This window comes from Brachyistius frenatus, unplaced genomic scaffold (assembly GCF_029030835.1).
Source record: "Brachyistius frenatus isolate BFR_SWC_R1_liver_20210118 unplaced genomic scaffold, ASM2903083v1 Contig_61, whole genome shotgun sequence".
NCBI classification, from domain to species: Eukaryota; Metazoa; Chordata; class Actinopteri; family Embiotocidae; genus Brachyistius; species Brachyistius frenatus.
The window spans coordinates 1303403-1317075 of NW_027210660.1; the positions used below are offsets into that span (position 1 = coordinate 1303403).

At 44.6% G+C, this 13673-nt stretch overlaps 1 protein-coding gene across 1 annotated transcript in view; it reads left to right on the forward strand.

Moving 5' to 3' along the window:
• LOC138625299 (protein unc-13 homolog A-like) overlaps positions 1-7540 on the forward strand; it is a 30834-nt gene extending 23294 nt beyond the window's left edge. Inside the window, exons 30-42 of the mRNA XM_069706121.1 lie at positions 756-899; positions 1005-1082; positions 1531-1608; positions 1692-1780; positions 1886-2029; positions 2459-2582; positions 3182-3238; positions 3355-3435; positions 4074-4221; positions 4666-4722; positions 5590-5676; positions 5773-5929; positions 6610-7540. Of these exons, the coding sequence (XP_069562222.1) occupies positions 756-899; positions 1005-1082; positions 1531-1608; positions 1692-1780; positions 1886-2029; positions 2459-2582; positions 3182-3238; positions 3355-3435; positions 4074-4221; positions 4666-4722; positions 5590-5676; positions 5773-5929; positions 6610-6898 (1533 nt within the window). The 3' untranslated portion in view covers positions 6899-7540. The remainder of the gene's footprint in view (positions 1-755; positions 900-1004; positions 1083-1530; positions 1609-1691; positions 1781-1885; positions 2030-2458; positions 2583-3181; positions 3239-3354; positions 3436-4073; positions 4222-4665; positions 4723-5589; positions 5677-5772; positions 5930-6609) is intronic.
• The last annotated feature ends 6133 nt before the right edge of the window (positions 7541-13673 follow it).

Genomic DNA, 13673 nt, shown 5'->3' on the forward strand with positions numbered 1-13673 from the left:
CAAATTCAAGGCGTTCAAACCATCTTACCGACTCAGCACATTCCAAACTGAGAAGAGCAGGTTGAAGGACTCGAGGCAATCAATAATGATTCGATACCAAAGGCAAGTGAAACATTTCTTTGACTGCGGAACAGAGCAGATGCTGCAGCCACAGTCGATGCACACACACACACACACACACACACACACACACACACACACACACACACACACACACACACACACACACACACACATTACGTCTCACGCTCTCAGTCTCTCTCATGCTTACACATCCACACAGCAAGAAGGTCGATACAAAGCAGCTGAAGATTCTCCCAGCTCATATGTCAGCAATCCTTTGGGTCCAATTACTGTTGCCTGAGGCAGCTTCTGCTTCTCTGTGTCAGCAAAACAGCAGTCCCCAGGGTCCATCTCATACAATAACACTTTTCACTTCTGTGATAATGGCCGGGCTGTTAATGAGGGCCCTTTTCCCCATCATAACCCTCTGATCACCTCCGTCATGCTGATCCAAACATTTTCAGAGGAACCACTTCACAAATCTTTCGATTAGAGTCTCATGCAACTGTTGAGTTGTTTTGTCCCGGATGTGTTACAGCACTGGGAACGTCTCCCATGGGTCACCCTCGAGGGAATCAAACCCCTCACTCTCAGTGTTAATCATACTCAGATTAGTGTGCTGTGGCATTATTACCACGAAACGGCTTCTTATACTTTTCCCTCTGGTCCTGTTCTTTCTTCTCGTTCTCCAGTTCCAGGTCACGTCCGAGCACGCTTTGTTCTCCTGCTCCGTGGTGGACGTGTTCTCTCAGCTCAACCAGAGCTTTGAAATCATCCGCAAGCTGGAATGTCCCGACCCTCAGATTGTTGGCAACTACATGAAGAGATTCGCCAAGGTGACTTTCACCTAGTAATGCTCTGACAGAATGCCTTAGTAGTCACTCCAATGTATTTCTTACTGTAATTCTGCATACTTCATTTAAATTGTTTCTTTCTCTTAGACTATCGGCAATGTCCTGTTGTCTTATGCTGACATCATAGCAAAAGACTTTCCAAATCATGTCAAAAAAGAGAAAGTGGTAAGTGGTTGTGATATTTCAAAGAGGGATGCAGCATGTAATTGATCAAAAAGTTAGAAATGTCTGTCATTTGAACTGCGTTGCGGTCAAGTTGATTAATTTGAGCACGATAAACTGCTCTTCAGTGTAATAGCTGTAACCGAGTTGCCGTGTTCAAAGTGAATTAGAGCTGTGTAATTAGCTGAATGTGGTATAGGCTCGGGGAAAAGTGGGCCGCTCTCCCAGAGAGACCAGGAGCTCCGAGAGGAGCAGTAATTATTGAATACTCCAGCTCACCAAGAGTGTTTTTGCCAAAGAGGCAATAAAAAAAAAAAATTAAGAGGACTAACCTTGATTGATTACAATCAAAAGCTGGTAGCAGACAGAGGAAAAGGAGAGAGAGTGTGTGTGTGAAAGAGACGGAGGTGTGTGTGTGGGTTTCTAATGATTTTTCTCTTTCTGCCTTCAGCCATGTATCATAATCAATAACATCCAACAGCTCAGAGTTCAGTTGGAGAAGATGTTTGAGGCCATGGGAGGCAAAAATGTGAGTTTCCGTACATGTTGTTTTTGTTGCGTTTGTGCTGACTTGACATGTGGATTTTACTCATCGCATCTATGATCTTCCAGCTCAATTTGGAGGCCAGTGACTTCCTGAAGGAGCTGCAGAACAAACTGAACAGCGTCATGGACGACCTCAGCCGCATCTTTGCTGTCAGGTGGGGGTGTCTACTTGATTTGTGCCTGCGACCAGCCACAGCCAGGACACCACAGCTGATGTTAACGTCTGTTTTCATGTTGTTCTTTGTGTGTGGTGTTAACAGTTTCCAGCCCCAGATCGAAGATAACGTGAGGCAAATGGGGGACATCCTCGCCCAGGTCAAAGGTCAGACTGTCCCAGCCAACGGCAGCGTAGTGCAGGAGGCTGACAATGTCCTGCAGCCCATCATGGACTTCCTGGACAGCAAGTGCGTATGACTGGAACATCCAACACAATAGTTACGATCGAATGTTTGGTCCGACTCAGTCCTGGTTACTTTTCTTTAATCTGATATTTCTTGATCTAAAGTAGAAGATCAGGAGAAAATGCAGATTTGACTGTATTTTATGATAACATTTATGAATGGCTGCTTTTGCCCAAAAAAACATCCATTACTTAATAAACAAATGATTTGTCGAGGGGAAAGAAAAGAGTTATTTCCTCGACATAAAAAACTGAAAAAACTTTTGTTTTGATACTAAAACTTAAGTATTGGCACTGGTATCAACAAACAAATCATAATATTCAGCTTTACAAGTGAGGTATAAATTGTTGACTCTACAAATACATTAACATGTATGTTTTCGAGCTGCCTTTATAGCGGTCAGTTGAGAGGTTGTGTGTTTTTGTGTTTTAGCCTGTCGCTGTTTGCTAAGATCTGTGAGAAGACGGTACTGAAGAGAGTACTGAAGGAGCTGTGGAAACTGGTGATGAACACAATGGAAAAAACAATTGTGCTTCCAACACTTACTGACCAGACGGTATGTCATTAAAAAAAAAAGACACTCAGTCCCGTCGTCTTCACCCTTTTCTTTTTCTCTGCTTTTCATTGCTGTGTGATTGGACATTAACCCGACTATTCTGCCATTTCCCTGTTCTCGCTCTTGTTCTTCCTTTCTTAGGTTATTGTAAGTATGCGTGTGTAGCCTTTGTAAGCATGAAGAAACACTCTACTATTAAACAGGAACCTTAACTTCACCTTCTGTAGCCTTTGTCACTTGTTCATCTGCGGCTACAGTGCATCAATACCTGATTTAAATGGCAGCACGGTGCACCAGAGGCAACATTACTTGCCCCATGAGTCCTGGCAGTACCGACGGACTGACTGACTGTACACTGAAGCACTTAAACCTCATTCCTCTACCTCCTTGCAAAGTATTCCTAGGATGCTGTTTGTTTAAAAGATATATTTTTCACTCAAATCGACATTATTGTTGTACATAAATTGAATTTGTAGCTCTACTATTTCCCCCTTCACTCACCTCTCACTTTGCAAATCGTCCTCACCTGCACATTTGTCCAGCACTTCTTTTTTTTTTTTCCCTCTCCGCTCACATGTCTGTCCGTCTCTCCTCGACAGGGCACTCAAATGATCTTCAATGCTGCTAAGGAGTTGGGCCAGCTTTCCAAGCTCAAGGTGATGAACATAGATGAACGCAACAAAATGCCTGACAAATGAAATTGAACTGAAACATAAACTGCATTTCAACAGCTGTGGCACAGACTGACCGCTTTGTTTGCTCCGTCCTGCAGGAGCACATGGGCCGAGAGGAGGCCAAAGCTCTGACCCCTAAACAGTGTGCAGTAATAGAGCTCGCACTGGACACTATTAAGGTATGGTTTTGGTGTTTGGTTCTTTCTATTCCAACTCCGATATGTTGGTCTTTTCTGGCACGGCTTGGCAACAAAAACAGACAAATTGCTCACACATTCACCCACTCACTTGATTTAAGAGTAAAACCAAAGTAAGTCTGAAATCAGTGGAGGAGGAAATGAATAACGTCTTCATAGTCGCAGTCACAGACTTCACTTTGTGTGACTGAAAAAAATAACTCTTAACTGATACCAGAATTGACAAAACTATGAATTCAAAACAAGAATAAACTGTGTGGATTTAACTATCAGTAGCTGTTTATAAACATAAAAATATGCTTCGCCATCATTAATCAAAGAGTCTTAACTAAGAACCGCATAAACATCATCGCACTCTTAATATCTTTTGTGTTTTTCATGTCATTTGCTGGTTGGTGTAAATTTGTTCAGCTTTACTGGTGTTTGAATAACCAAAGCAGCCATAAACGACGGTGCTTCGTTGCTCGCAGGCTCACAAAAACCCTGTTCTCACACACTACAAGGCACTTTTGTCGCACTTGCTCACGCCACGTTTCACTCGGACCAGACTTTGGTCAATCTGCCAAAAATTGGCCTTCAGTTCTCTACAACACGCACGTCATGTCATATGTGTTCCGCAGCAATACTTCCATGCGGGTGGCGTCGGCCTGAAGAAAACCTTCTTGGAAAAGAGTCCGGATCTACAGTCTCTGCGCTACGCCTTGTCTCTGTACACGCAGGCCACGGATAAACTCATCAGGAAGTTTATCCTCTCGCAGAATGCTCAGGGTACGACTTCAAACAGTAACAGCACGCACACACACACACACACTCTTTCTCTCTCACATGGTATGTTCAAAATATTTCACACAAAAATGCTTCCAATTATTCTCGAAGAGCTCCACTGCTTCTTCCCTCTGTTACTAAGGCTTATGGAATTAAAAGGGATTATAGGATTAAATAGAATAACTTGCTTACGGTACAAAAATGTTGAATTCATTGCTTCAGTCAGTTACAGTAGCATTACTATGTAAAATACTGTTTGCTGGTTTCAGTTACATACAGTATCTAACAATAATATCTTGCTCAGGGGTTCCATAGGTGTGTCAGTATTGAACCTATCAGTCCTGTAGACTTCTGCAGTCTGCTGTGTTAAAAAAAAAAATGATATTACCGTTTCCAGATGTACTCATTGACATCTTTTAATGCCGAGTGTCTTCTGTCTCCCTTCAGTCCATGGAGGGAAAGGGATCAGGTGCACAGCGAATGAAGACACGCCACCAGAGAAAGGTACATGTCAACAGTGTTATGTAAAATCTGTACGTCTCCCAGGACGAGCCACAGCACCCGAAGTTTGTGCTCAGACAACTTTTGTGATCAAGCTGTCACAAAACAAAGACATTTGAGACCGTGATCGGTGTTGGTGTCATCTCCCTCTTCTTTTGCTTCCTTTGTACTTTCCTGTTTGAACTCGTTTTGGAGCCGAGTCATCAAAAGTATGACACAGGACTATTTATGGTTGACGAAACGTGTCGTATGTACTTTAGTGACGTCTAAAACAACAGACCTGTGTAGAAATGTAGCGTAAACACAGCAGTGACTTGAGATCAAGGTGAGGGTGAGGCGTGTAAGACATGAGGAACACATCATTTCAGCTAATGAAAAGCAGCGATTCTCTAGAAACTCGTGTTGCAGTTTAGATTTTTTTCAAATGAATCCCTTTTTTCTTTTTCCTTAATAGTGTTCCTTCGATAGTGTCTGTAACAAATTAACAGCTATTACTGCCAAACAGTCTGCCATTTTCTCAGCATTAGAACTGGCACAAAAGCTGCTTTACTCAGCCAAGTCCTGCTCCTCGGATTATCACAGAGAACCTGAGTGTGTGTGTGTGTGTGTGTGTGTGTGTGTGTGTGTGTGTGTGTGTGTGTGTGTGTGTGTGTGTGTGTGTGTGTGTGTGTGTGTGTGTGGCATCTGCGTGTTTAAATATAGTTCACAATCTGCTGATGCATCCCAATTTTCAAGTCTTGTATATCTCAGATGTGCTGCAAAAAAACAAAAAAAATCACCTTATGGCCACGGAAAGATAAAACAGGCACACGGCAAACACACAAACAAACACAGGTGCCAGTGACGCGCTTACTGAATGTGTCTTTACAGCGTCTGGAGTGGACGCAGTCGGGGAGGTGGTCATGCACGTGGACATTTTACCCCAACCGAATGGAGAACACAAGATCAATGTCAAAGGTAAGAAATGAAAAAGGACTGCATTTCTGTGTCGTCTGTGTTCACGTCTTCTCTGACTTTCCTTCTTTGCTCACCTCGCCTACTTTCTCACTCCAGTGGTGGCGGCTAATGACCTTAAATGGAAGGCACAGGGCTTTAGGGCCTTCGTGGAAGTCTACATCATCGGCCCTCACCTCAGCGACAAGAAAAGGAAATTTGCCACCAAGTCCAAGAACAACAGCTGGTCTCCAAAGTTCAGCGAGAGCTTCCAGTAGTGAGTATTCACCACAGACTATATAATATTGGACGTAGCTTCCAGGACTGACGATCCAGACCAATGCAGATGTGGCCTTGACTGGAATACCATTGAACGCCTCTTGGTGCTGGCTCCAAAAAGTATCTGTCTCCATCGACTCCTATTCAACTTCTCTAATTAAGTCAAATAATTTTTTTTCCCCAGTGAGTCATATTGGCGTCTTCGCTAAAGTCACTCCTTCTTATTAGTTTTCTGGTTGTTCATCTGAAAATAATCCCAGCGTTAATTCGATATTAGGCCTCAAAAAGAGGTATGGTTCGAGGTGTGTCTATTTTGATTGACAGGCCTGGGGTGCAGCCAGGTTTCTGGTATAGGTGGGCGAGGTGCAGTGTCCTCAGGTTCCTAATCATATCCTGTCAGACTCACCGGTCGCTTCCCTCTCGCTCGTCCACACGTGGTCACTTCTTGCTCGGCTGACATCTGAACTCGAGACTTTGCAACCGCGGTACACAAACCTACACAAAATGGGCGCCGTCCCTGTCGGTTGCCGCCGGCGTCCTCTCCGTATGTCGTGGGTTTTATGTCAACTGTGTGCCAGCTGACCTATAATTGACAAATTGAATCGTCCACTGATGTGGATATTCACTCTGTCAGACAACAACTTCATGAGAAACATCAACGTCCCTGTCTCGTTTCAGCTCGCTGGGTACTGAGGTGGGTCCAGAGAGCTACGAGCTGCAGGTGTGCGTGAAGGACTACTGCTTCGCCAGGGAGGACCGCACCGTGGGCATGGCCGTTGTGCAAGTGAAGGACATAGCCAGCAAAGGCAGCGTCACCTGCTGGATGCCGCTGGGCCGGCGCGTCCACATGGACGAGACGGGCCTGACGGTGCTGCGCATCCTCTCCCAGCGCAACAACGACGACGTGGCCAAAGAGTTCGTCAAGCTCAAGTCAGACCAGCGTTCAGCTGAAGAGGGCCGCAGCTGAGGGAGGAAGAGGAGGAGGAGGAGGAGGAGGAGGAGAGCGGGGAAACACGTGTGCACAAAAACACCAGAGACATGCCCGACAGAAATAGTGTTATGCACACAAAGTACTCACACCGACATAGATAGACAGCCGCGTGCAATACACAAGCACACACGTAAAGATGCTCTATTGTACATATATTGTGCATATACATTGTGCAACATTTACATGGCGATGTTACCAATGCAAACATGGAGGAATATGTTTATAATAATCTTATTTGGGTTTAGAATTTTTTCCCCCAGCTGCCCCCACTCAAAGCTCTCAGATTAGGGTTAGCCTCACATTAACAAGCACTTCACCCCCCCCCCGCCCTCCCACTCAGTCTTTCCTAGAACACATCACACCTTTTTATATGCTGTACATTTAGATGTGATATAATGCACCGCAGAATATCAGCAGAACGATGTGACTAGTTTGAGAACGACCACTTTGCACTTTTGCTTCTCTGCATCTTCAGGAGATCAGTCCTCGCCTCGTTGTGCTGTCTGTCTGTCTGTCTGTCTGTCTGTCTGTCCGTCCCTCCGTCCGTGCGTCCGCTTGCCTGCCTGACCGTGCGTCGTTCTTCCGGTCCGTCCCCCCTCCCCCGTCCTCGCCGTTCGCCCTGCCTAGTCTTCCCACGGTGTGATGTGTTGTGTAAGTTCAGAGTTCAGACCGAGATCTAAGATCAGATTTATTTTGCCCAAAAATCGAAGTAATAAAAAAAAAAACGCCACCACAACGCTGACCTTAGATCAGTATCCAGGGGCAACGTCACTGCTCGTCTGTCCTGTAAATGTACTAACGTCCTGCATGTCGGACCCCCCCAGGAACACTGTGATTCAGTTTGCCATGACCGCGGCGACCATCCTCCCTCCCACGTAAAAGATGGGTGCCTCCGATACTTTTATCTGTGTGCGCATGGTGCACATAATAACCCCGGTACCGCCAGGTTTCATAGACGCGACCCGACTCCTCTTCGCCGTCGCGGAAAGACACGCGGACAGCGGGACCGCCGCTGAGCCTGACGGCGGCCCAGCGTCTTACACCCCGGAGAGTGCACGTTCACTCCCCCCCACCCCACACACACAAAAAAAAGGGCTACAGGATCGGTGGACCGGGACGTCACTAAACGCACTAATACGCGCTGTCCACGCTTCTGTCGCCAAATTGACCGCAAAGGTCCGCCTCCCCCCTCCCCCTCCCTCGCTCCGCCCGCCCCGCCATAGAAACACCGTCACGCCACCGTGCGTCACGAGGGACGCTGTGGAGGAACTGGAAATAAAACCCACAACGGAGCCCAAAGAGGCCACGCGACGCCCGGCGAGCGCTCGGCGGGACAGGTGTCCTCTAAACCCATCTCCTCTCCAAGGCAATACCGGTTTGTTCGTGCGTTCACTGAACTATATAATAATGCGCGCGCGCGTGTGTGTGCGCGCGCGCGTGTGTGTGTGTGTGTGTGTGTGTGTATCTGTCGGCTGATTGTCACACCTGCAAAAAAAAAAAAAAAAACGGGCTCTTGAGATTGTGAGCAATACCTACACACACCGGACATGGACGCTGTCGATGAAACCACGTCTAAGGAACAGGGGGGGGGGGGGGACACTTATGATCACGTTGTTTTGTAAATCACCCAAGATATTTTATTTATGGACTCATAAAATTCCCATTCCTTGTTGGACCCGTGTGATCTTTTTCTCACCTATTTTGGGATGAGAGAGAAGGGAAGTGTTTTGTCCTTGAATTACTACTTGCCTTCAGCAGGACCAAATTTGCACGAACCATGTTTTCTATTATTTATTTTTTTTATTTTTTTTGTTTCCAAAGAATGAAGCCATCAGAGTCACCGCCAAGCATTTTATGGTGTTTTAAGTATTAGTTCCGGTCACGTGCGTTAATAAACCCTTTTACCTCACCCCGCCAGGAAGCGACCAAACACTTCCGGTCACGGTCCAGACCGTCTTTTGGTTTCCCTCTGAAACTAAAACGATGTCGGCGACAGCCAGCGAGTCCTCCCGCCGCTGCTCACGGTGATCTCCGACGTCGCTGCTGGTCGGTCTGTCACCTGTCGTCTTCACTTAATACTGCTGAACGCTACCAAAAAAAAAAAATGAATGAATGTTTTTTTGTTTGTTTGTTTTTGTTGTTGTTTTTTAAATCCTTAGCCGAGCCTTCTTTCAGAAGGGGATAGTTTAAATCCAAGTTGTCTAATCTTTGGCAAACTTTAAAGGGGAACTCCGCTGATTTGTACACGTCAAAGTGTGTCTACTGAGTTTAGGGAGTATTGCTGCGTATGGAAAGAAACTTCCTGCGGAGCCGCGTGAAGTCTGATTATAATTGTAAGAAAATGAAACCGTTTGGAGGTGTGGTTGTCGGTAAGAGGTGGATTTATCCGACCCGGGCTCCACCTCTCAGTTTAGAGGTTCCAGGCAAAAAGGAGATCAATCTGAGAGTTGCATTGTGGGTAATGTAGGCCCGTAGGAAGAAGACTGCGTGGAGATAATTAAAAAAAAAAAAATAAATCAATTTAAATATGTGGCTCTGCTGCATCAGCTTTGATCTTTTTGACCCGTTGTCTTGTCCACCGTCCACCGGACAGTCTGACTGGTACAACATGATAAATCAGCGGAGTCCTCCTTTAACACCCCGAGCATATATATATATATATATATATATATATATATATATGTATTCACACACACAGCAATCTCTGTTCAAGCACAAAAGGACACATGTAAGATGTGAGACACACACGTAAGACACGCAAGACACACACGCACGCCGACCCAACTCGGCGGAGACCAACGACGCCCACCCTGTGAATAGAATCAACTACAGTTGCATGACGGGAAACTTTATTGTGCCAAGCACGTGTCTCTTTGATGTTACTTTTTTTTTTTTTTTTAATTTGACTTGTTTTTACTTTCCCAACTATGTAACGACAACTCATCGATGTTCCTTTTGTTTTGTTTTTTTCCAAAAAAAAAAAAAAAAGGCTTGTGAATACGTCATCTGTAACCAATATGAATGTAGTGTGAACACAGAACTCGCATGAGAGAATTATTTTCTACTGAGGATGTTTCTAATTTGTTTCTTATCATTATTGATTGTTCTTTAATGAGGATGAAGTGCAACTGGAATGCAGCCCGATTGTGATCTGCTTCCTATTAAAAAGGACATTTGTGTCACGACCTAAACGTTCTCCCGGAGAATCACGCTTACTGCCGCTTGATGTGTGTGTTTGGGGACCAGATTTGATTCTGTTTATTACATCCGACAGCCTTCTTGAAGCGTCTGATACGAGTCTTTACAGCAACTCGTTGAGGGAAATATCACATTTTCAGCTCCGACCGGCGTTTCCTGCCGTCTGGGACGGAGACAGCTGGGTGCTGCATTTTATTGGCATTGACCTTCAGCTGGAACAACTGGCTTCCGCCTCAGTGAGCACTCGAAGTCTGTTCTCTGTGACCTCTGACCTCTCTGTTGAAGGAAGTGTGGGGGGGGGGGGGGAGAGAGAGAGAGATCACACAGGACCACATTACACAAGTTGAACCAGATGTTGTGGCTTTTTGTTCCACAGTTGAGGAGTTTTAACGTGATTTAGATGACGACACAAGTTCGCTCTGCTCGGTGAACACTGTTGTTGGAGGGATCCTCGTTTCGCAATGACGGAAAGTAACCCAAGGGTTGTTTTTTTTTTTATGCTGGCTATATTTTCAACAATGTCTTACTCTATCGCAGGGAAAGGGACACAGTCAGGCGGCACATCCGCCTGGCTGTGCAAAGCCTCCCTTTTCTGCTCTTGGCAAATTTGGTACCCTCGTCCCTCCAGTGTCGTCCCGTCTTGTGCAGCAATTACTACCACTAGTAGACTATCAGCAACCACAATACAGGCATTACACTTGTACTAGATCATATGCAATAAAAGTCGAGAATAATGACCATTTAGAAAACGTAATCCAGATTTGTAATTCTGATTAAATTTGTGAATACAATTATTGAAGCTGAGCAATTCCAATTCGAAGGACTCGACTCCAGTTTCTAGTAAAAAAAAAAGAAAGAAATCGTGCTTTTGGCTACTTGCCTGGTTTGCTGTGTCGGCATTTCTATTTAAAGTAAAGGACCTGAATACTTCCACCGCAGCACTTTTGATCTTGTTTGTAACAGATGTATATTTTCATAAATGTTTTATTAGCCGATAAAATCATTTGGTCCTTTTACATAATGTTTCCAAAAAACCCACATTAACGCCTCCGAATAGCTTTTACAAATTAAACCTAAAAATCCCCAAAAACCTCCGAATATCTACTTTACTGGGATGTCAAAACAGAAAATGTTAATATTTGAGAAGGTGGAACATTTAAAACTGTACTAGTTTTGCTTGACAAATAATAATCCAAATGCATTAATTCTCTTCGCGTCAATCAGTTTCAGCTCCAGTAATAAAATGTCAGAATCTTGATCTCTCTCGATCCATACCGACGACCTCAATTTATTTAGTCAATAAGCCAGAGACATTTAATTTACAAAGTTGATCTTTGATTGACAACCTAAAGCATTTCTTCTACATCTCTTAAAAAAAAACAAAAAAAAAAAACATTTAAATAGTAGATGCGGGCTCCTCGCAAAGTTTGATCAATTCCACGACTGAATAGCTTCGTCTTTGGATCTCAGATTTAAAAACCAAAAACCCAAAAACAAACATGCCTGAACTGCAGACTGCACATCCCGCCGTGGTTCACGGTTTGGTTTGCAGTGCGTCTCTTCTGCCCTCATGTGGTGGAAGACGCAGCTGCTCCAGTCTGCTGCACGTTTCCACCAATGACCACACAAGACGCCGCTTCTTATTTTACAGTAAAAAAATGAAACCAAAAAACAAGACTTTATTAAAGAAGCATAAAAAATAAAACTCTTGATACATTTCTCATAACCGTCAAGTCAGCTCAAATTATACGATTATACAATTCTTCCGGCTCACGGTTAAAAGGTCCATAAACTTTCAAATAAAATATATTTCAATTTTAAAATTTCTTCAATAATTTTCTCATTTTGTTATAAATTGCCTATATGTAGTACACAGGAAATAAGGAAAATAAAAAATGGAAAATAAAAATAAATTTGAAGTAATAAAAAGGGTCACATTATTGTCTGGGATATTTAGGTAAGCAAATAAAATTGTAAAAAATAAAACGTGTAAAAAGTTTTTTTTTTTTTTTTTTTATCTTAAAAATTATTAGCTAATGCCGGGTGGCTCGAAGACATGCAGATGGTTAACTTACAAATAATGATACATGTTCTTTAGAAACTACACTTATCTTCAATTAAGTCATTTTGCTTTTGAAAACAAGATCCCAATGATTGTATCCAGGGTATATACACACAGGTTAGGCCTGAAACCTAGTTTGCTGACATTTTACATTTTGGTTCTGCATACAAAGATAATTAAAGCAAAAATAGGAGAGCAGAGGCTTGAGGGGAGTCCTTCACCCCTTACTGGCGTGGCTCTCTTCGCATCCCCCCCTCGAATCACGAGAAAAAAAAAAAAAAAAAAAAAGGTCAGAGGTCACTGGCTAGCATGCCTCGGGAAACCCTGTTTTCAAACCTTTAGGAAGGAAATGGGGGAGGGGAGACTAAAAAAAAAAAAAAAAAAAATCAGCAGTCCATCTGAAAAAAAAATTGGTACCTTTTAAACAATTAAACTACTGTACATGAACCCTAACACCTCTCAATGGCCAGAGACATCCCGGCGCGACACCGGGATTTACATTACACCCATCTGGCAAATACAAAACATTGATTTTCTTTTAACACGTCGGGACTCGGGACAGTTTAAAGAAGGGCTTTAAGATTGGGCCTCGGCGGACCCGCACGGCCGTCGGCGCAGACGTGTTCGTTCGGACACATTTGAAGCGCTGCGACGGTTCAAGTGTGCACGAGAAGAAGCGACTGGACGCCGGCTTCAACGCGGCGGTCCCGCAGCGGGACGACGGCAATAACAACAGGGTTGCCGGGTCTGCAGTGCACTGGAGAAGTTAAGTCTGAGAACTAAATGCCCCCCCCCCCTCCCCTATTAACTGCTGTTCATCTTTGTGTGTGAGACGGGAGTTGCAACCAAAGCACCGCGGGCTAGTCTTCACAAAGACTACCAGTTCAGCTCCTGGGCAGGTTGTTGTTGTTGTTTTTTTTTTTTGTCCCCTCTACAAGTGTGGACGCACGAGTCGGCGCGCTGCTGCGCTCAACCAGGACAGCCGCCTTTAAATCGGACGCCTCGGTGGGGAGCTGCTGCCCTCGAAAGCAGCAAACAAAACAGTCCAAAAACGGCAAATGAGTCGAACGTCGCACTGGCTGGAGCACCAGAGCACAGCAGCAACCGCCCGGCCGTTCCCCCCCCCCCCCCACCCCCCTTGGTATTAAAAGCCCGCGACCCGTCCTGATCTGCGACCCGCGGCGCCCTACGCACCGACAGGATCGTGTGTGATGACCGCAGGGACCGGTAGAAAAAAAAAAAGAAGCAAAACATTCTGCAGCTGCTGGGATTTGAACACAAAGCGTGTCTGGAAGCCCTGGATGACCGAAGCTACTAGCTGCCGTAAAGGATAAGTTGATTCTTCCTACTGTGAGAGCCGGAAAATGAGATCCATGGTGTGTCTGTGCGGTCGGAGGAAGCCCTTGAGAATTAGGTGCGGTCGTTGTTGTTGTTGTTGTTTTTTTTGGTGTGTTTGTTTTTGTTTTAAATCCGGTTGTCATGGCTTTGTCT